Raw genomic sequence first — 23,554 nt, forward strand, 5'->3', positions numbered from 1 at the left:
CGGCGCTTTGAAGTGGAAATAGCGATTTTTCAGCGTGATCTCGGAGGACAGTAGACGACTGATGGCTGAGATATAACGTAATGAACGGCTCGCCGTTTGCCGAATTATGGGTGCTTATTGCAGGAACGTTGTAGGACGCGTCGCTGTTCAATTTTCAGTTCGTCTCGGGTGACGTTACGTAGGTGTGTGTACGCCAGACGAACGGAAGTAACCCTCTGCCTAAGTCTTAGATGTCTCCGCGTGACATGTGAGCGTTTTACTCATTATGCATAACGGCCCTGCTTCTGACAGACTTGCACGTGGATTTCAGGTAAACGTGTGCTGCTGTTAAACCCTCCAGCTATTAACTGATTGTCATCGGATACTTTGTGATAATGAGGATAACTACTGCATCAGTCAACTGCAGTAACCAATTATCTTTCAGGTGTACACGGCTGTGCAGACTTGAAAGAATTAGCCGCTCGTTTCCTGTACATAGTATTTTCCCTGTTCATGTATTAGAAGCTGATCTAACTGTACTTACTTGTCCTCTTCGTCCCTTGTGAGACAAAAGACAATGACTTTTTCTTTTCCATCTGGGTCTGTCCTTGGCCAATGTTTTTGCTGACCGCCAGGATAATCCCAGGGACAACAGTTCATCAGTCATGTAGTTCTTCTCCAAGTGGTTTTGGGTTAGCCCGTCTATCTTTTCCCAACAGGTCTCTAGACTCGAGCTACCAGGCTTCGGGAGGCGGCTAGAAAGAGTAGAAATCGGCTAAATAGAGAGATAACATGCTAGGGGACTTTGCCTGCTGTGGTGCGGCGAAATGTTCTCTCCCAGCAGACAAACTCCCCTGGCATGTTATCTCTCTATTTGGCCGATTTCTACTCTTTCCAGCTGCCTCCCGAAGCCTGGTAGAGGCTAACAGGTCTCCAATCTAAGGCTGTTTTACGTACATGTATAATTCTATTCTAGGTACTAAGCTGATCTTGTTTTTTTTTAATTGCTCCAGGTTTCTGTGACGGGGTCTGGCAAAGATCATTAGTGTTGGTGACTCATTGACAGTCCAGATCAGCGTTTCATTCCGTACTCAACCACAAGCAGTCAACAGAGAGAGATCAGGTAAATTTTGGTTCACCAAGTTCGTATAATTACTTCCAACAAGTTGCACGTAGCGCGGTGGAATAAAAGCGCTCAACCAGCAAGGAACCCAATTATTCCTCGAGAAAAGGCTCGGATTTCTATTTGTCTTGTGCAGAATTGGTGTCACATTGTACTTTTGTTAAACCAGCAAAGAAAATAACTGTAGAAAGTAATGTTACATGAATGTAAACCATGTTATCCCTGTTGAGGCCACAGCAAGACAGTTTTTATGGATGACATCAGCACGGGCATTAATTTTGGGGAAAAAACAAGAAATTTTGTTGCCCTCTGACAGTGGTCAACATGCCTAAAATGGGCAAATGTGTGTTGCCATGCTGGAACATGGATGGCAGATAAATCTGAAGACAAGACAAGGCCCAGCTTTAACGTTTTGTCTTTTACTTTGATGCAGTGATGCTTTTCAATTCTTTTATATGTGATGTTCCCACTGAATCAAAAACCATTTGTACAATGATTGAAAAGTTTTATTCTTCAAAGTTGTTTCAGTGAGAAATAAATGTTGTAATAGTTGGCAGTAAACTTAGCACAAGATAGGTGTCATTTCTTGTTTAACAAGGTTTATGATAGCCTTACTTGAAAAACACAAAAATTTCATGCTCTTTTTGTTTTCAGATTCAATCTGTAATAAGTTGCCTAATTTTGAATATAAAAGGCCTCAACACCATAAAAAAAACATTAAAAAAAACAATCAAGCTGCTAAACATTTAACAGTATGTTGTACATGTATAGCATTTACAGTACCAAGGACAGGGTTTGAAAACAGCACAGTGCCCCCCTCCCCCCGGTGCTATGCATCCTGGGAATGGAAAAAGGGTGAAGGATATTGTTATGATGATGATCATTGGTGTGGGGGTGGTTACTTTCCATATAAAAGGCCTCAACATCATAAAATAACATTAAAACAACAATCAAGCTGCTAAACATTTAACTGTATGTTGTACAGCATTTCAGTACCAAGGACAGGGTTTGAAAACAGCACAATGCCCCCCTCCCCCCGGTGCTATGCATCTTGGGAATGGGAAAAGGGTGAAGGATATTGTCATGATGATGATGATCATTGGTGTGGGGGTGGTTACTTACCATATAAAAGGCCTCAACATCATAAAAAACATTAAAACAACAATCAAGCTGCTAAACATTTAACTGTATGTTGTACAGCATTTCAGTACCAAGGACAAGGTTTGAACAGCACAGTGCCCCCCTCCCCCCAGTGCTATGCATCCTGGGAATGGGAAAAGGGTGAAGGCTATTGTTATGATGATAATGATCATTGATGTGGGGTTGGTTACTTACAATATACCAGGGCTCAAAATTAATTTCTTCTTTCAGCTAAGAAAAATGACAGAATGTTAAAAATGATATTCCGCTTTTTCCTTTAAGTTAGTAAAGTTGAATTTATCCTTCGGCTCTTTGAAAGCTCTCGCTGGTATATATTTAACCACCGGGTCTTTGAGGCCCTCAAGCCTCCAAGGTATAGCAGTATTTTTAGATGAAAGTTTGATATAGAATGCATTTTTAAGGGACCTAAGGCCACACTGACTTTGTACGGATGACATCCTCTGAAGACCCCCCAAACTAGTGCGCGCAGGCGAATGAAAAAATTCCGGCTCAAAATAAAAGTGCTACTAAACCACAGGAATACAAAGCTGGTTCATGTTTGTATTGTGAATTTGCGGGAGTACATAGGGACGTATAAGACAAGCCGGCAAATGCTGGCCTTTCACGGAATTTATGAATCGGCACTGTATGTACATGTATGTACTGATCATGAGTTCTTGAGTCATGGAGCTTCGGCAGCCTGGGTGCTGTCCTCCATAGTTACCATTTTGAGGGGCAGATTTTCTTGCTAGACCAAGCTTAGTTCAATGACATCTCATTCAATATCTTTACACACCAATTTTCCCTCCAAGATGACGTATTGGGCAACATTTTTGTCTGTTACGAGCATGAATATTCTGACAGAAGGACGGAGGCTGACTAGATCTGTATCTGTATCAGTATAGCCGGTATAACCACCCTAACACACAAGCTTTGCAGGCACGCGAAGTAGCGGCAGCTAGCTATATCACACCGAACGACTTGTTACATGTACACTCAATCTTTGCACATTAAGTTGCAGGAGTTGTTTAAAGCTCTCTAGTGATGATGCCCCAACTGTGCTTGGTGGCAACGAGTTCCAGTCTACGATAGTTCTGGGGAAATACGAGATCACTGGAAGATAGAATGTAAAATTGTGAAATATTTGTGTCTCGCATTTACTACGGTTGTTTCGTTACCCTTTCCCTCCTACCACGAAATGAACTCCAGTGAACGATTAACAAAATGTATAGTAGGCTCTTAAAGATTTTCAAGTTGATCCGTGCCTAGAGGTACATGCAAAAATACAAATGTCTGGCTTTACATTCATGGTTATGCGATCATATCATATTTCCAGTATATAGCACTGCAGATTAAAGTCTATCCAGCTGAAATGTCTCCGGGATTTTCCGCTAAGACGTGATGTATGTTTCCTTACAACGTTGTTAGCAGTAACGTTCTATCATAATCTTTCTCGTGTACCCAGAACGCTTAATCATAGTTGTGCAAGTGCAACTGTACACGTACATGTCGTTAATTCAGTCTTAATTTGGTAACAGACAGGAAATAATGGGCTTGCTTAGAGCTTTCCTAGGAAGGAAAATATAATTGAAGCAACAAAGAATGGGTATGGGATATCCATGTAAGAACAAGACTTTCTTAAACATATATTATATATAACAGGGTAAGGCCACACCAATTTAATTTCTTGGTTAACGGATTTTTCTAGAAAAATAATGGAGCGGGCGGGCGAAAAATAAAAAAAAAATAAAAACAGGCCTAGGGATCCTATTATGGCCCAAAATGGTACGATAGGAGCCATGAAGTCAACACACCAGACTGGTTCAAAATTTATACAATGAATTTTGAACTTTTAATGATACCACTGTAATGAAAGATGGAACAAGGAGAAGTCGTAGACATCATCCCTCCATGAAATAGCTTGTTATTTTGTAATCTTTTGGTGTATTTCAATAGAGATATTATGAGTCAAACTTTGTTTTTATCAGCAGAATGATTTGTGGTGGCACTTTGTATTTATCAAGCTGTCATGTGCAGGCGTTTAGTGTCTTGTTACCATGGTTTGTTTACTTTGATGGCCAGCAGGTCATTTGCCTTAGCCTGGGTACCATCCCCAGTAGTATATTCGCAAACTCTATAACTGTTATAGAGTTTGCGAATAGTTTGCGAATATACTACTGGGGATGGTACCCAGGCTACATTTGCCTGTACATGTAGGTCAATGACCAGCAGACAGGCAAATGACCTGCAGACCAGACAAACAAGATTTATTTTCCTGCAGACTCTGTCTGGGGGTAAAAATAGATAGGGCTGCCTGGGTCTGACCTGCCAGCTGGAGGTATAAACAAAAACACTCTGTTCCAACTTTTGGGCCAAACAGACCATCCTATTATGACGTAGGGGTGAAAAAGTGAAAATCCTTTTAAATTAAGCAATAAAAATATGCGACAACCTGCTAATGCACTCCAAAACATAAAAAGACTCAACAACTACCCACATACCAAAAATCATACCAAACCATCCCCCAGATTTTCCAAACATTCAACACAAAAAGTCCAACATTAAACATTTTGTAAATATCAAACGCAAACAGCTAGGGGACCCAAATTTAAACCACTAAACCATGGTAATAACAACTACATGCTACCTTAATATCGCACAAACAGTCCATAACGCGAAAACAACAGAATAGAAAAATTAAACTGCAGTACCAAGGTCAATCACCAGGGGCTCAAAGTCAACCTACACAATCTCCAAGGCCCCATCCATCAATCTGCCAAATATCGTACTGTTCCTTCTCACCGATCTTCAGATATCAGACCAAACATGAAACGGAGTAAAAACAGTACCCCCATTTTCATGGAGGGTAATAACTGTAACAACTAGGAAGAAAAGTACTGTTTTCAACTGTTCAGGGCAAAATATGAGCATTTTGCAGTTGATTCTGAATTTTTATTTTTATTTTCAAATCAGAAAAAAATGAAGCGGGCGAATCCGTTAACCAAGAAATTAAATTGGTGTGGCCTAAGCTTTAATTTATGAAAAGAAGGAAAATTCAACTGACTTGCTCTGGTCTGACATGCTGAAAACAGCCTACTAAATTCTCTCTCAGGTGATCCTCCGGGTTTTTCTTTAGACTCACGCAATATCTTTTCTTGATGTTCTTTTATGCTAGCCTGGGTGCCATCCCCAGTAGTATATTCGCCAGCTCTATAACTGGGTCTGGACTTGATCACATATAAAACGATTGGTGATGACGTCACGTAATGAGCTAGCCCGAGCAGCGGGGCTTCATTTGATTGGCTGAGCCTCAGAGGCGACGGCCAATGGCGCGCCTGCATTATTCAAGTGATGTTTGTTGTTTTGTAAACACAGATCTTCGCGCGAGTGTTCCTTTTCTCGGTGCGTTCTTTTTACCGGTAGGACGCCCAAAACATCACGAACGAAATTATTCAATGCATCTTTTTGCTCATTTTTGAGCGACCATATTCCGTCTAAATCGTCCAAAACGGACGTGATTGCGAGGTCAACATCAACCTCCGTGAACTGAGTGGCTTGTGCGTCAGCCATGTTGATGATTTATCGCGGAAAGACTGACTACGGCTATATCATGTGTGCTTTTGCGTTCGGTTCGCCGTCGGACATGTTGATGATAAGGCGTTCGGATGTTCGAACGGACGCTAAAGTTGCCGTTCTGACGTCCGAACGCCCCTTACCTAATATGTACATACCCCAAAAAGGGCTTAGACGAGTAGGACCAATCAGTGTGCTTGTTCAAAATCTGAACGAATATTCAGACTCCAGACGCTACATATGTGTTCAAGTCCAGACCCAGTTATAGAGCGTGCGAATACTACTGGGGATGGTACCCAGGCTACTTTTATGCACCAACAGAGTAGTGATTTCATAGTCAGTTAATTAGATTAAGTGGACAGCCTTCGTCACCGCTGCCTGCTGGTAGAATAGGCAGGCATCAAACGTGAACATGGCTTTGGGTCAAATATCACCCCTATGTGTGCGGGACTGGTAGAAACCAAGTATATATTAGTGCTGAAGACCTTGACCCAGCCAGGTGCAATGTGCTAAGGTAACATTAGGCCACAGCAAGTAAATTTTATGGATAACATCCTCTGCAGATTCCAAATCTAATGCGAGCGGGCAAAAAAACAAAACAAGGCAGGCCCAAAAAACAAGGTTCCTACGTTTTAAAATTTTGACTCAATCATTGTACAAATGGTTTTGATTCAGTGGGAACATCACATATACATGTATATACACAGCCAGCATCACATATCACTACATCAAAGTAAGAAACAAAACATTAAATCAGAGCCTTGTCTCTTCTCTTCATAGTTATCTGCCATCCACCTTCTGGCATGGCAACAGGTACATTTCTTTCTTTATTTCTTTATTTGAATTTACCACATGCAAAAACAAGTGGAAGGGAGGACAAAACAGGTGTATCAACGCCTTTACAAGTTGTCCTCCCAAACCTGAAATGATAATACAAAACAATACGGAACCAAGTCAAACAATAAACATTAGGCATAAGACATCAAAAATCAGTAGACATGAAATATACAATTCGGTAAAAGTTATACAGAGAATTGATTATGTACAAAAATTATCAAATGTCATTATGTACAGATTAAAAAGCTAATTATGATACTAATGCGGCCTTAAAGCAGTGCATGAGGCACACCCACAAGCAATGTACATGTTTTGGCCCATTTTCGGCATGTTGACCACTGTCAGAAGGCAACAAAATTTCTTGTTGATTTTTCCCAAAATCAGGCGAAAATTAATGCGCGCGCAGATGTCATCCATAAAATTTACTTGCTGTGGCCTTAGGTAAGAATGGAGATTTCCCAGAGGTATTGATGGTATTTCAGCACCAAGGACGGGGGTTGAGTAATTATGACCTTCAGCCAGCCAGGCTTACATAAATGTTACACGATGGTGGTTAGTCATATATAATAACAATGGGAATTCCCATGGCGTCGTGTGGTGTAGTGGTACATCACTGGACTATGAAACGGGGAGACCCGGGTTCGGGTCCGAACATGCGCCCCGACATTGTACCCTTGGGAAAGGTACTTAACACGACTTTCCTCACTTCACTCAGGTGAAAATGAGTACCTAGCTCCGGCTAGGGACGTCCCTCGGATAGGACGTTAAATGGAGGTCCCGTGTTTGGGAGAGCCACGCCCCACGCACGTTAAAGAACCCACCGCACTTATCGAAAAGAGTAGGGGACCCTCCCGGTGTGAGTGGTTCAAACATTACAGTCTGGTCTCAGGTTTGACATCTTTGAAGAGGTGATAGTCACCTGTTATGTCAATCCTTCCACAAATGTGGTAAATTGTCATTAAAAAAAAAAAATTCTCAGAAATAAGGAAGGATGGCATTTTAGCACCAAGGACAGGAGTTGAACACCACTGTACTAAGGCCATGTTCATTTGATTATGTGTATGACATCCGAGCACGCATGAATTTTCGTCCATTTTCCCAAAGAAAAAACGTTTTCCACCACAATGTAAATTGTATAAAGCAGCTGCAAAATCAGGAAATATATGTTGTGACATTGGAAAAAAAATATTGGAAAAAGATACTAATGTCGTTGAAGTCAACATAAAAGTTGTCATAAAAGATGACACAAAAGTTGCCTTCATTATGAAATGTGTGAAGTCATGAAGGTTGAACGTATGACAAATAATAGACTCTTCATTTTCTTTTCTTCACATTTTCTTCCTTTCCTTTGGAATTGATTTTGGCATTGGACCATACTCTTGTGTTCATATATGTTCAACCTTCATGACCTCATACATTTCATAATGAAGGCAACTTTTATGTCATCTTTTATGACAACTTTTATGTAGGTACAACTTTCAGAGTTCCTCGACTTGTTCATGAGCATTATCTAATCTACTGCTAAGATGATAGGTTATTTGGATTCATGTGAAGTTTTATTTCCATATCTCCTTGGACAGCTTTCAAAGAATAATGCTCAGTTTAATCTAACCTTTATTTGCAGGTAATATTGTCCAGCTTGTGAATAGAAAGAGTCATTATTCTCAGTGTTATTTGCAATGCTATGTAGTTTTTGATGGCATTGCATGGCTGGCTCAGAACCAAGAGGTCCCGGGTTCGATTCCCTGACATGTTGTGCCTTTGGAAAGGCACTTTTATACACGACTTTCTTCCCTTGCTGTACAGTGGAGTGACACCTCAGCTAATCGCTGAGTCCTGATTTTTCATTGGAGAAAACCAGAATAAAGTGCACATCCAGAATTTGACTTTGACCAAAAGTGCCCATTTGAGGGTTGAAATTTTAAAAAAAATATATCCTTTATTAGAAGAAATATATATGGTAATATGTCCTAACACTTCTGCACATTAGCCACTTTATAAGAACTGTAATTTTTCTTTTTCATGTAGTTTTTAGGACATCACAGAAAGAGGAGGTTGCTACTTTTCACCAAGACTGAGTTACAAAGATTCAGACACCCTAAAAATGGCATCCACATTTACACATTTTCCCATACCTTGACTTTAAGTCCCATGCTTGAATAAAGGCTGGTATTGAATCCTGACCTTCACGACCAAGAAAAGGTCAAGGTTACGCCATCCTCCTGACCAAACTTCACCTTTTCCCACCACCTTACAGACCTCTTTTATTTCCTCACGAAGAATTGAGCTTCAACGGGCTTTAGAAACACACCAGAAAAGTAGGCGCAGTAGAGATCAACTCAGGTCTAACGCTCGCACCGGGATGGCCATTTTCCTCTGGGAACCCAACCATAAGTTTCTTTGACCCCACAGCCCCATTCATTTCAACCCTATTCATTTGCCAATTCAGGCACAGCGGTAGAGGGTCGCAGGGCTATTCGAGGTTGAATAGGGGGTCAGACAAGGATCGCTGTGCCTTGTGTGCACGTGAAAGGGTACAGTGTTTTGTTTGCTTGCTTTTGATAGAATGATTACTTGTCTTACCCGAGTTGGACAACTCAAGCCAAATTTTAGACATTTTTTTCAGACCGTGTTCGGTGGTAGGTTGGCGAATTGGTCGGTTATATAAGTTTCTTTGATCAAACTCAAAAGAAAAGCATTCTTTTAGTCTGATAAAACCAGACGCTAGCGGTTAGGTTAAGATATAGAGATGAGAACGAATCCGCTACCTTTAAACTCTGTGGTAATGCATAAATTCCATCAACTGTCTGCAATGGAGTAATTACTCTAAAAGTTCTATACTGCTCGCTTGGCGGCCCTTTAAAAAGATCTGTGTGGGCCACAGTGTGGCTATATCATTTTTTGTGTGGTTTTACATTCAACATACGTATTCAATGTAAAAATTCTCTCAGTAGTCCTCTTGTACATAAGCACCCAGACATCAGACAAAACGTGGGGATATCTACGTGCTTTCATTACCATATAGGAATGCGTTCACCTGTCTGACCCAATGTCTCCGAGCTTAACGCGGAAATCTGACCGGGGTCACACGAGACCATTCAGCTCGGAATTTCCCATGGATCCTCCTTTTCTTTTCCTCCGTGACCCCTTTTTAGAATTCACACAGACAGTCCTTGACATAAAGGTACCATTCAAGTCTCTCTACAGTAAAATGTACTTTCTTTCAACAGCTGGGAAAGAAGCAGAAGAGTGTCTAGTTGTACAGAAGGGCATTGAAAGTGAGAGCAGGTCAAGAAATGTTGTGGTCTGTAGTATTCGGGTGTCCATCTTTTATCATACGTTTGTATTGTGGTGTCACTGGCCGTTTGATTCTTTTGAAAGCGGCACAGACAATTCTTGGACTGTCCAGTCCCAACTTTGCCCTGTTAGATCACTCGGGGTTACGTAAGGTCAGCGGAAAATACCTGAGGTAACCTATTCCCAGGACTATGTGTCTGTTGTACCTACCGACCTTTAAATGCGTCCCCTGACATAAGGTCTGGACTTTTCGGGGCGGGGGAAAATCGGACCCCGGAAAAAAAGGGGGACGACCCAAAGGGTTCGCCCAACGGGTGGTCAGGACAGACAAACGGCCACATTCTGTGGTACCTTTCCCAGGCGCTTGTCAGAAAGTGGACCGCCTTTTTTCTCTTTGTGGAGACAAGTCAATCAAATTGTGCAGGCCCATGTAAAAATCGACACGGCCAGATAGATAAAAGCCCCAGACGGGACTGTAGTACATATAAAGAGCTGCCGGCATGTTGAAGTCCTCCCATTTGCGTCACATCCGAGGTAAGTGTACGGACTGGTGCGTGTCTCAGGGAACGATTTGCCATCAAGTAGACGAGAGAGGATTCGTAATTCACAGGGACTTCCGTCAAGGCAGTCAATTATTGTCGTCGAAACTGAATGTCACTTGATTCTGATGCAGTGGTGTCTGAAAATAGCAGCTAATATAAGATAGTCAGAGAATGAATGGCCAGGCATGACACCAAGTGAAGAGCAGAAAACCAAGAAGGGTGGGGAAAACTGGTTGTCAGGTCGTCTGAGGAGCCCCAATGGTCAAATAATTAACCTAAGGGATAGATGAGATGAGAGGTAACTGATGTAGAAATTAATCTTTCATTTCATGACATCAAGGAGGTAATTTTTGCATTCTCATGTTAGTATTAATGTATAATTTTGGATCGTAGCTGCCAGCCTGTCCAATGTGTCTGGAATTATAATGGCTTACATAACCACAGTCGTGATTGAATGTCGACCTCGCTGTTACATACTATAAATCATTTTTTCGTCTCGTATTAGAATGTCTAGTCAGGTATTATGTGTTTCTGGTATATTATTCAACAAAGAAGGGTTCGTGTCCGTGCACATTTCTGTATCGTATGGTGTAATACTATGTAAAAGTGTTATAAATTCTACGCCCTAGCCAACAGTGCTTTATGTTTTTTTTCTCTGAATATGCTACTTGAGTATTGTACCATGCTCATGTCAAACTCTCATTTTTAGGATGGGCCCCCCTAGTTTTCAGTGATAGCCTGGTCACATTCATTGTATAGGTTGTCGTACGATTTTGATGTCCTAGAGTTTTCAAGCAGGCTGAGACAGAACCAACTGTTGATAAGGACAGCACAGGGAGGTGTTTGAGGAACTCTGGGGGAATCACGGTGCCGAAGGCACGGACAAACAGACTGTACAACTCGTTCCTCCACTGCACAATTAGACTGTACAATAGCCAAACGCAGACCTAGTGTTCTAATGTTTCATGTCCCACTCTTGTATGTAATTGTCTTGTGCATTTCTTATACTTATGTAAAGTCCACACAATTCAGGAGTACTATGTACCCCTGCTATGTAGACTGTTCTTAATAAAATTGAAATTGAAATTGAAAATTGAAAGGATCTAGACAGTCTTTTCTGTAACCAGACAACTGAATTCTGCTGGACATACGTAAGACTGTCCCAAGACTACCCTCAGTTTGCAATCGTATAATTGTTCATTGTAAGTGACTGGGCCCTAAAAATGATAGCTATGGGTGGCGGAAGTTTGGTTTGGTTTGGTTTTCCTTTAAAGTTTAATGCCCATGAATTATGGTCATGATTTTTCTGGCATAATCATTTCACTTCATCAAATTGAGGAAAGTCCTGTGAAGTACCTTTCTCAATGGCACATTGTTGGTGACTTGGCAGAATTTGAACCCCGGTTCTCTTGGTTCTGAGCCAAATGCTCTGCGATTACACCACACAACCCCACATGGCACTAGCGATCACAGAAAGTTGTCTAGGTCTCCATGCTGATGTCTTTTTCTGTTTTGTTTTTTTGCCCAGGTGCTTAGAGGTGCTGACCCATCTCATCTCTACACATAGCGGATCAAAAGCTTTTTCCCAGGTCTTCAAGCCCATCCGAGCACGTCTCCCAATTGTTCCACCATCCCGGGATGCTCCGATGTTGCGGACCGCTTAGGGGTTTGCGTGTAGCTCAGCCGGTGAAAACGTAGGTCACTCGAGCACAATGACTGAACATAAAGCTCCTATGGACAGCTCTCAAAACCACCAACCCTATGACAAAGTTAGTACTGTTGAAAGTCTAGTATCCAAAGGAATCAACCCAATTCTTGGGGAGCATATCTTCTTGGGGAGGTCTCTTCTATGCCCACCCAAGCCCACCTTCAAGACTCCGAAGTTGCCCCTGCGTGTGCATTGGAAGATGTTCTCCAAGTCTTCAGAATACTCCGGTACCGAGGTACCCTGGTTTAACGCCTCCACGGACGCGAGGTCCCACCCTGGGATAGCGGTGAACGGTCAGGAACACGAACAGGAGAGACGTGGCGAAAAGAGGAAAGACGACGGAGACAGGCTGTCGACGTTTCAGAAAGATAAAGACTACTTGCCCCCCACCCCACCTCCGAAGAAAGACAAGAGGTGGAAGGATTCTTCTCCCGCGACTTCTGACGGCAGCCTCTCCACCCCACATTCCCCCGCCACACCTTACTGCTCCCCACTGTCCTACCTTGACTTTAACCTGGACTCTCCTATCTGTTCCCCCAGAACTCCCATGTCCAACTGTGACTGGTCCACCCCGCTCAGCCCCAAGTCCAACTTCGGCCCCTTCAGTCCTCCCCCCAAACAGGGCGGACAAAGAAGAACGAGGTCACCGCCAGAAGACGCCCTTGACCTCTCGTGGAAGGACATCAAAGCGAGCTCGAGCGGGGAGGTGAAATCGTTGGGAGCGAGGCAGCACGCGTCCAAAGGGAAGAGCCGGGACGGCCTTCCGACGTCTCCCTTCCTGATGGAGCCGGCTGCGAACCATCAGGCCCTCTCCTCCACCGGGAGGTCGACTCTACAAGACAAGGACATGATGATGAAAGGTTCTCCCCGGCTCCTGCATCATGGACACCACCAAATGACGACCATGGGAATGAACATGCCTCCTCCGCAGAGAATGAGACAGAAGTCGCCGGTTAGGTCGCCGGCCAACCAGAAGATTCCCAATTATCCCTACCCGACAATGGTTCCCATGCCAACGGGGTCAATGTTCGGGGGAATGATTGACCTGGAACGTCGTCGCATCCTAGCATGTTCCTGCCGCCGTCCTCGCCCATCTTCCTCCCCAGCCCGTGCTCGACCGATATCGCTGCCCGAGGAACCGGCTCCGGTGGCGGTCGTTGGCCCCTCGCAGTCTCCCCGCCCGCCCGTGGTGAAACACGAGGCGGTGGCGGCGCTCCAGGACACGAGCCAACCGGATAGTACCAGCAGCGAATCAGTCGGCGAGGACAGCAGCTCACAACCGTCCTCCACCACCGCCGCGGACGGCGACAGCCCCGTGGGAAAACCCTGCCCGGTCTGCGGAGACAAGATATCCGGCTTCCACTACGGGATCTTCTCCTGCGAGAGTTGTAAGGGCTTCTTTAAGAGGACGATTCAGAACAAGAAAAACTACAAGTGTCTGGCCGCGGCCAAGTGCGACGTGTCTCTGAAGACGAGAAAACGGTGCCCTGCATGCAGGTTCTCCAAGTGCTTGTCTAAAGGGATGAAACTTGAAGGTGAGTGTGATGTCCTAGATTTTTCCTTAACCTCTTTCTTGCCAAGAAAGCATACATTATTTACTTTAGCTTAGGTGGCAGGAGGAGGGTTAAAGTCATCTAAGTCCTGTAGGTAGAAAATTTTCCATAACATAATCAGTAATTGTGATCATATTCAAAGACTTACAGTAAACCTACACCTTGAATTGATTATGCCATACTCATATGGAGTGATTTTTGCTGTCTTACATGTTGTACATTTCTGTTACAGGCTGTAGTTTAAATGCTGACAGATAGATGGCATTGCAGAACCATTGTTCATTATTGTAATGCATTGCAGTGAATACTGTTTCAGCAATCTCAATGTGCTTACATTGTACAAGTACCTTGCTATACTTGTAGATAACCCTTCGCACCCCAAAGTAGCCATTTAGCTACTAATTCTCTATTGGTCATAGGGTTAGGCAGCAGGGAGAATTTGAAAAATAATGGTATTATTTCGAATTGTTTCAGCCATACGCGAGGATCGTACGAGAGGCGGCCGCTCCACGTACGAAGGGGCGCTGCACACCGCCAAACTGAAGAACAACGGTTACGGGGAGTCCAAGCGGAGGCGACACTCCATGGCGGGACCGATTAACTTCGCTCCGTTCACCCCGCTGTCGTCGAGTTCGGCCAACGGTTACGGCAGGAACCAGGCCATGGTGAAAGTCAAGCAAGAGCCTCTTTCAGAATACCCTCAGGAAAAAACCATACCACCACTGCTACAGGTCAGTTATTGGAAACTTCTGTGTCGTTATTTATGCCAATTAAGTCTACTAAAGAATACTGTGAGTGCTGTAAGTTTTTTTTTCACTATGGACAACCACATATACAATCATGTACAGTGTACATGTAGTCTACATGTGTAGACAGCACAAATGAAAATCGGCTTTATCTTCCTAAATATCCTTTGACCTTTGTCATTTTGTGTGTCCATCTTCCCCCACCCATGTACTGTCAACTTAGTAGACCTCTTTCCAGACAAACAGATACCTTTGTACACAACTAGTCCACACCTCAGGAACCCAAAACAGGACTTATGATAAGTAGAGTGCATAGTCCAGCAGTTAGCGACCCTGGACCAAGAGGTCTCTGCAGCTTTCTCGAGTACTCTACTTTGTGGCCAAACTACTATTGACTACTAGGTTTGTCCATGAATACTGTGTACTACCTTAAATCCAATTTTAACGTCATTTTTCCACGAAATGGGGGTTAGACGTGCTTGCACTTTTAATGTCTTTTTTTGGAGCAAGATTTTTACCACTGAATGCCCTTCCTAACGCCAACCTAAACCCAGGATCCCTCTAATTGAGAGGGAAAATATGTGCCTTTCCCAAGGGCACAATGTCTGGGTGCATGTCCGGGTCCAACCCTGGGGATTGAACCTGGGTCTCCTTGCTTGACAGTCGGGTGCTCTATCCACTACACCACACAGACGCCACTCGCTTTGTGTAGTAAAAACTCCGGTTTTCCCATCCTACAGGAGTTCCTGACCCTGGAGTCTCTGATGGATGAGATGCAGCAGATGCATCTGTTTGAGCTGGACTTTGCCCGGCTGTGTCAGATGACTGAGATCCAGCTGAGAAAGATGGTGAAATGGGCTTGCCGCATGCCCCTCTTCTCACAAGTCGAGGTGGGTGGCTTCATTTTATTTTTATGTTATACCTGGGCTGCGATTACGTTCGATACGGGTGTTCCAGCCCATGTGATAACTAGAGGTACAGCCTGGGGTTCTTTACGCGTACGGCCCTGGCTTCCAAATGTTCTATAGGATACTGTCACTGATGAAATCTAGTGGATACTAGCTGAAACGTCTGACCATTTCCAAAATCATATCCATGCAGTTGCTTGAGTAACTGCTTTTTGGCGTATCGTATTACCTGGATGTCTAACCTTCATCGACGTTCTATAGAATAATTTGAATGCTTTTCGTGTGCACTGAGTGTGCCGCTTTCGAAACTTCGAACACCAAATTCGGATGTTGGAATTGACGCCGTTACACTTTTCGTTTAAATACACCAAATTTTAGCACATTTTGCATTGGAATGTCTGTTTTATTAGGTGGGTATGACATATAAATATTCGGCCGTCGACCCACGGTCAGGCTGGCACCTCGGGCGATACGGTATTCTACATGTAGTGTATATGTACATGTACATCAGAGCTTTTGAAACTCATCTGTAGGAAGAGGTTAATAGAGGTTCCATCTTCGAGGAGAGCTTCACCTTGAGGTAGCATGCTATAAAGATCTACAATTGAATCTTTATTTGATCAAATTTTAGTTTATTTTTTGGATACATTGTGTGTGGCATCTGACCTTGGTGCTGAAGTGAGATATCATCACTTGCTGACACAACTATCAGTGAAATCAATCTCTGCCCACTTAGTTTGGAACAAAGACATGCAAACCTAGCATTGGTGCCACCCAAAACAATACTTCTGTCCCAGAAATATTAACAATCTTGTGTACTCCTCCCCACAGAGTGAGGACCAAGTCCTATTGTTGCAAAGTGCATTGCGAAACCTGGAACCCAAACATACAAACCTAGCATAAATTAGTGCCACCAAAAACAATACTTCTACCCCAGAAATAACAAGTGTACTTTATTTATTTATTTAATCTTCAATGACACCTGGGTAGCTCCTTCAGCCAATAGCTGATTTCCAAGGAGGCCCAGACTTCCTCCCACACAGAGTGAGGACCAAGTCCTGTTGTTACAAAGTGCATGGGGAAACCTGGAATCCAAACATACAAACCTAGCACAAGTTAGTGCCACTCAAAACAGTACTTCTGTCTCAGAAATAACAAGTGTACTTCCTCCCACAAAGAGTGAAGACCAAGTCCTGTTGTTGCAGTCCTGTTGTTGCAAAGTGTATGGGGAAACCTGGAACCCAAACATACAAACCTAGCGTAAGTTAGTGCCACTCAAAACAGTACTTCTGTCCCAGAAATAACAAGTGTACTTCCTCCCACACAGAGTGAGGACCAAGTCCTGTTGTTGCAAAGTGCATGGGGAAACCTGTTGCTGCTGTCTGCCTGCTTCCACTCCCTGCCTCACACCAGCGCGCTGTATGGAACCGAGGAGGGCAAGAAGAAAGCAGAGTCACTAGGGTTGGACGCCTTCATCACACGCATGATAGACCAGGTAAGGCCCTTTCTGTAGTGTCCTTTAAAGGCACCCAAAGCACTTTTCAAGGTCAAGTTTCTGGTCATTTTAGTAAGGCCTCAGGAAGTAAATTTTATGGATGACATCCTTTGCAGACTCCAAATCTAATGGGAGCGGGCGAAAAAAAACAAGGCGAGCCGAAAAAACAAGGTTCCTACAATTTCAAATTTTGACTCAATCATAATGATTGTACAAATGGTTTTGATTCAGTGGGAATATCACATATACACAGCCAGCATCACATATCACTGCATCAAAGTAAGAAACAAAACATTAAATCAGAGCCTTTCTTGTCACCTCTCTTCATAGTTATCTGCCATTAACCTTCTGGCATGGCAACAGACATCTTTGCCCATTTTTGGCATGTTGATCACTGTCAGAAGGCAAGAAAGTTTCTTGTTTTTTCTCTCCAAAATCAGGTGAAAATTAATGTGCGTGCTGATGTCATCCATAAAAATTACTTACTGTGGCCTAAGTTGAATCAACGCTATCCCATACCATTCTGATATTTTATCCCATACCATTCTGATATTTATATTAAATATGATATCACTGATGGAAAACAGAAGGAAAAACAAAAAAGGTTGTTTCGTATCGAAGGCTGGCTCTTGTTATTTACTGTTGGTACCGAAGAATAAAGAGACTATTCATGTAGCTTGTTTTTGGGATATATATAATGATGACAAAAATGTGCTAAGAAATTACAACTGACAGATTTTCAGATGTTTGTTTTGCTGCCCAAAAATCGCATTGGATGCCCATAATAAACATCACCAAGTCTCATAATAAGTGAAATATACATCACATAATATATATTAGACAGCAACAGCCAAATGTCTAAGAAGCTGGTATGTTATGACAGGGAAGTTACATGTACATGTATGCCAGCCAAAAAACCTATAGGAAGAGCTGGGTAACCTGCAGTTTCACCAAAGGTTGATAGGGGGTGCTAATGTACTATACCACATACATGTATGGTTGTACAATACATGCACATGTATGTGGTTATAAATTTACAACAGTGTTGACTATTTTCCATGCTCCTTACAGGTGGAACACTTGCGGAGGTTAAAGGTTGACCATAACGAGTATGTCGCATTGAAGGCCCTCATTCTACTAAATCCAGGTAAGAACAATACTCAGTCAACGAAACATTGAAACATTGATGATTTACTGCACATTGTGGCACCTGTTGCATTCCATGTTGACTGTCCAATTCAAGATGGTTTTATTGGTTCAACGCAGTTAAAAACTGAATTATAATGTACAAAGCATCGACATGTTAACAAATACACTACACATTTTAAAATATGTTATACAAGCGCGGGATTACAATGTTCATGTATGTGTTGTTTATGAGATTATATGTTTATGAGAAGTGTAGCAAAACCATTGCAGTCTGTAGCTTGAAATTTTAGTCCAACAATTTTACTCATTGTTGAAGGGGGGGTGTTGCAAAAACCAGTAATGTGCTGGGGCATGCTCCCACAATTTGTTTTTAATTCCAATCTGCTGAAATGCTATGTCACACTTTTTCAGAGGCAAATTTTCACTTTTTGTTGTTGCAAAGTGCATGGGGAAACCTGGAACCCAAGCATACAAACCTAGCATGAATTATTGCCACCCAAAAACAATACTTCTATCCCAGAAATAACAAGAAAACACTTTTTCAGAGGCAAATTTTCACTTAGGAAAATTTTAAACCATGCAACCTAGATATTTTTACATGTCAGGAAGCTTAAATTACGTAGGGTGAAATTTTATCCGTTTCGGGGGACGGAATGACGGGTCCAGGAGACAGCCCTGGGAAAAACGCAATTTCAGTCAACTTTCATGCCGGTCAACTCAGCAAAAAATAGATCGCCTTGGCCCAGATTCAGGGACGCCCTTTTGTATCCGATAGTTTCACACTAGACTTGTCCTGAAGCTCACAATAGATAATAGCTCGGTAGCCTGGAGGGTGCATGTACAATGTAAATGTCCAGTGACCTATCCTCTTCATTTTCCTGCCGGGTGCAGTCTCTCCAATACAGCTGGATGTGCATTTTGCAGACGTAGCCTACGCAAATTTCCATCTCGTAAGCAGTCATCGCCTTTCAGAACCGTCATTGCCATATCGCTGACTGGTCAATGCCATATCCGAGAGTATCCTAACTTTTTTGAGGTCCAAAAACGTATAAAACGTATGTGCTATAAGAAGCAACATTTGAATTGCAAATGTAAGGGAGGATCATGGAAGAAAGGTTTTAGTGAAAAAGAAAAAGCATAAGCTCGGATTCAAACCCAGGACAAAAAGGGTAGCTTTAAACCCCTATCCTATACCAAACCTTTTACACCACGAAACATCACGTTGTGGATGGACCGTGCTGATAAGGCATTGACCGTTTCAAAAGGCGATGACCGTCAACGAGACGGAAAATACCATAGCCTACACTTGATGAGGTCCAACACTGGCAAGATATTTCTCAAGAAGGGCTGGATGGATTTGTGTGTTGGTATAGAGTGTGACAAAAGCTGGAAATGGTTGGATTTTGCTACCCGGATGTCTAATATTCACTGATGTCAGACCTAAATATTTCCTGGAGGTACATGTACCATGCCCGTAGCCAGGGGGGGGGGGTTCGGAAGAACAAGGCTCAAAGGTCCACTTTTTGGACCACTTTTTATGTAAAGGTCCACTTTTTATGTAAAGGTTCAAGATTTTTCTTGAAAAGATGGACTGGAATCGTAGAAAAACTGCTCCCTTTGTCATTGAATAAAAGTTTATCTCTGATTTTTTCTTGGAAATCCTCTCAAAAATGCACGAAATGCCATTTTAGAAGGTTCATTTTAAAAAATTTTGCATCACGCCTACAGCGCTCGAGGTCCCCTTAAGCAGTTTGAAGAACCCCCCAATCAAATTCCTGGCTACAGGCATGTGTACTGTATGCTGGATCTTGCCAAACTTCAAATTTGAGTATTTTCCCTCTCTGTGTAGATGTGAAGGGGATAAAGCATCGGAATGTCCTGTTAGACTATCAGGACCAGGTCCAAGTGGCCCTACAGACGTACACAGAGTCACACTACCCAGAACAGCCCAACAAGACAGGAGAACTCCTACTGAGGCTGACAGAGATCGAGAGAGCCTGCTTCATCGGGAAGGACCACCTGGTCTTCAGGTAAGGAAGTCTCAGAAGTTTTAACCCTTGTCCTGCGGAGCCAAACAATTGTTGTTTTGCACAATACAGAACCATCTAAACATGTATATCACTCTGTATAGGTATGATTTGGGTGTATTTCTTGTGCAACGCATCACGCCGCAGCGAAACGCAACAAATGTGGAAGTAACTATGCCACCGCAGGGCAAAAAAAGTCGGGGGTCTTATGACCTACATGTAATTAAGACAGAAAATTATTTAGAAATATTGTGTAAAAAATGTCAGCAGGACAAGGGTTAAGATGTACATGTAGATACTGCAGCAGTCTTCCTGCCAGCCTGAATTTTTTTCCATCATCTCAAATTTGTTTGACAGAACATATCGAGTGCCAAAGGAGTGCCAAATTGTGTTGAGTGCCAAATTCTAAAAGCGTTCTGGGGGCATTTGCTCCCCTTGGAAAATTTTGAAATCTTGACACTCTGAAATTATTTCCTTCATTTTGGGGGGCTAATTTTGCCTACAGATAAAGCCCAGTTTAATGACATCTTTTTCTATATCTTTGCACATCGTTTTTTGTCTGTTAAAGATGACGGATTGGGCAAAATTATTGTCCATCATGTTGGAAAAATTCCGTCAAATGACAGAAAGACGGACGCTGGCTGGAACACTGTACTGTAGTTTGTCGGTCAGAAAACGACTTATCACTGTTTTTGCTTACATCATGCACATGCAAATTATTTGAAGGCATATGCAAATTATCAGTATGCAAATCATGCGACTGTCCCCTGCTTTTTGCCTACCACTCGCTGGCTGTGATGTCATGGCGATCGCTTGTAATCTTACTCGTGCAGTAGCTTTAGAGTAGAAGACAGTAATTGATAGGAAGCATACATTTCTCTGCCATACATGTATGTTAGTACTAAATTTCGCCTGTTCAACCTACATTGTACATCTTTGCTTCTCTTGCTTTCCTAATCACATATTATGGTTTGCAGCATTCTGCATCAAGTTACTGTTAATACACAGTAATGTCATGTGAGAGTGCACTTGCATGACAAGCTGCTTTCTGAACTTTGCTCTTCTGTCTGTGCATGTGCTTTTTGGTGATGCCTCAGGGGCGGAGCCTTTTAATATCATTTCTTTTACATGACTGTATTTCCTACAGACTTGTGTGGTTTTCTCTATGCTTTCTTCTGGCTCAAGTTGAAAGGTTTTAAGTTTTCCTCTCAAGCTTTTTCTACTCCTGAAGATGAGAGAAGCTCTTCTTATCCTACCTCGGAGCTGCTTCTGAAGATTGTACTCACGTTGTCCGCTGTTGTGTGTATCTTGTCTTAAGGTACATCACGGGACAACTGCCGTCGTGTCAACTGTTGACAGAACTTCTGGGAATGGAGTCGACGAGTTCGGACAGGACGCTGAGTTCGTCCCTGTCCTCCGAGCTGTCCGCGGCTGGTTTGAAGGAGTGACTGAACTAGCTTGCCATCCCATGGCTTAGACCTGATTTACATACACATGGGGAAATTAAAAAGCTGACGGTACAATAACTGTGTATGAACATGAGCATACGAAAACTGTATGTCAATTTTTTCCTGCATGTAAATCGTCCTGTTTTGACGTGCGTCAAGAATGTACCTTTTGATTGTATGCAAGTCCTCGAAGTAACATACAATCTTAACTAAGACCCCGTTCAGACCAGACTTATATTTAGCGGTTTCAAGCGGTTTTTTATAAACCGGGTTTTTATTTAACCTAGTGTGAATGCAAATCAACCAGTTTTTAGGGGTTTAAGTCTGATTTTCAAAAACCACCTCGGAAGGTGTTTTTTTAGGGTTTTTTTAACAAAAAAACCTGGTCTGAATGCTAAGGGTTTTTTGATCAGTTTTTGCGTGATACATGTAGGGTCACAGGGCCGGGGTCACAGGGCTGTGTGCAAATTCAGTAAAAGAGCGAGAATAATTTAGCAGTTTCAACCGGTTTTTAAAAGTCTGAACGGGGTCTTAGGTTCTTGGCGTACATCAAAGCAGGCCAATTTACACAGATGTTCAGACTGTACGCCAGCCTTTGAGGTAACACATGATCTGAATATACGTTCTTGACATACGTCAAAGCAGGCTGATTTACATGCAGGAAAAATTTGCCGTATTTACAGTTTTGTACGCTCGTGTCTGTACATAGTTTTCGTACCATTAGTTTTTGGCCCACTAGTACATGTAAATCTGGTCTTGGACAACTTACAGTTATCTCCAAGATGACATTGTAGTTTTTTCCACTCAAGACTGTCTCGGCTAAAGAAACGTCCGTTTGTTATAAGATGTGGAATAACGATAGCCATCCTCTGTCTTCACATTCGTCTCAGGATCTCTCAAGATATCTGGTTTCTTAAAGCATAACGTATAACGCATGACGTTATAACTTAACTCTGTGTGTTTTTGAAACTACAACTGCAAAGCAGTTAAGGAATATTCTTGTCTATGTGTTTATCTATGATCTTGCTGGCTATGATCGTGTAATGGAAATGTGGTTAATATCAACTCGACGTTTTGTCAATGGTTTATCATTAATTCAGTATTGTAAGGAGATGGAAAAAGAAATTTTTAAAACCCGTTCTGTATTGTGTAAATTGTACGAATTATGATAATTGTTTACGGAGAGGATAATAAGAGATACCATCGGCCAGGTATAACTAGCAATAAGATAATGTACAGGTTTTGTCAGGTTTTTGGTTTGGAGCCATTGAAATATGCACTTTTGCGACTGTCCAAAGATGTAGGTTATTTCTCCAAGTCAAGGGTGTAATATAGTAGTTGTAGACAGTGTATGTGTTGGAATTTATGGACCTAGCTGATGTGGTTGTGTTTCTTTCAGGCAGCTACTTTTGTAATCTGCCATTGAAGGTTGAATGCTGTGGTGACTTGAATGTACAGTGAGTTAGTTGTACACTTTGTATTGCGGTAGCGGATTTCACGATATATATAAAAATATATATATATCATTATCTATAATTTATGTATATATGTGTGAAAAATGGATTTTTAGGGTGGTAAATGACTGTCCAGGGATGTTCATTATTTCAAGGCCATATATAGAAAGTCCTGTGATTTTTGAGAGAAGTTATTATTTGTTTTATTCTGGTAAATATGTCAGCTTTTTGTTCTGAATGGCAAAATGCATCTTGAGTTATTAATTATATAAGGAGGAATACTGGAAAAATGTGTTTTACTGAAATAAAGAGTTAAACTCCTAAATGTAGTGTATAATTTTAAAGAAGCACTAAAGTGGGTTGGTTCGTTGATATCTTTTCAACATTTTGCTGCCTTGGCTAGCTCAAAATCTCCCAGCATTTATAATGTTTAAAATATTCATGCCATAGTGAAGTGAAATATGCATATGGCCTGCATAGAGAAAGATACTGATATTAATATCATTTTACAAAAGATACCTCACTAAAGTGAAATTCTGAAAAAAAAAATCATATTCATTTTTCAATAGTCTAAT

General features: G+C 42.1%; 1 protein-coding gene across 2 annotated transcripts in view; it reads left to right on the top strand.

Annotated features, from left to right (window-relative positions):
- LOC109482608 (nuclear receptor subfamily 4 group A member 3-like) overlaps positions 1-21,785 on the top strand; it is a 96,431-nt gene extending 74,646 nt beyond the window's left edge. For both annotated transcript variants that reach the window (XM_019785404.1, XM_019785405.1), the window contains 8 exons: positions 993-1,102; positions 12,020-13,734; positions 14,227-14,483; positions 15,239-15,388; positions 16,734-16,901; positions 17,973-18,048; positions 19,900-20,080; positions 21,396-21,785. In XM_019785404.1, the coding sequence (XP_019640963.1) occupies positions 12,204-13,734; positions 14,227-14,483; positions 15,239-15,388; positions 16,734-16,901; positions 17,973-18,048; positions 19,900-20,080; positions 21,396-21,525 (2,493 nt within the window). In that variant the 5' untranslated portion in view covers positions 993-1,102; positions 12,020-12,203 and the 3' untranslated portion in view covers positions 21,526-21,785. The remainder of the gene's footprint in view (positions 1-992; positions 1,103-12,019; positions 13,735-14,226; positions 14,484-15,238; positions 15,389-16,733; positions 16,902-17,972; positions 18,049-19,899; positions 20,081-21,395) is intronic.
- Positions 21,786-23,554: the final 1,769 nt, after the last annotated feature.

This window comes from Branchiostoma belcheri, unplaced genomic scaffold, assembly GCF_001625305.1.
Source record: "Branchiostoma belcheri isolate BF01 breed outbred unplaced genomic scaffold, Haploidv18h27 scaffold6, whole genome shotgun sequence".
Lineage (NCBI taxonomy): Eukaryota > Metazoa > Chordata > Leptocardii > Amphioxiformes > Branchiostomatidae > Branchiostoma > Branchiostoma belcheri.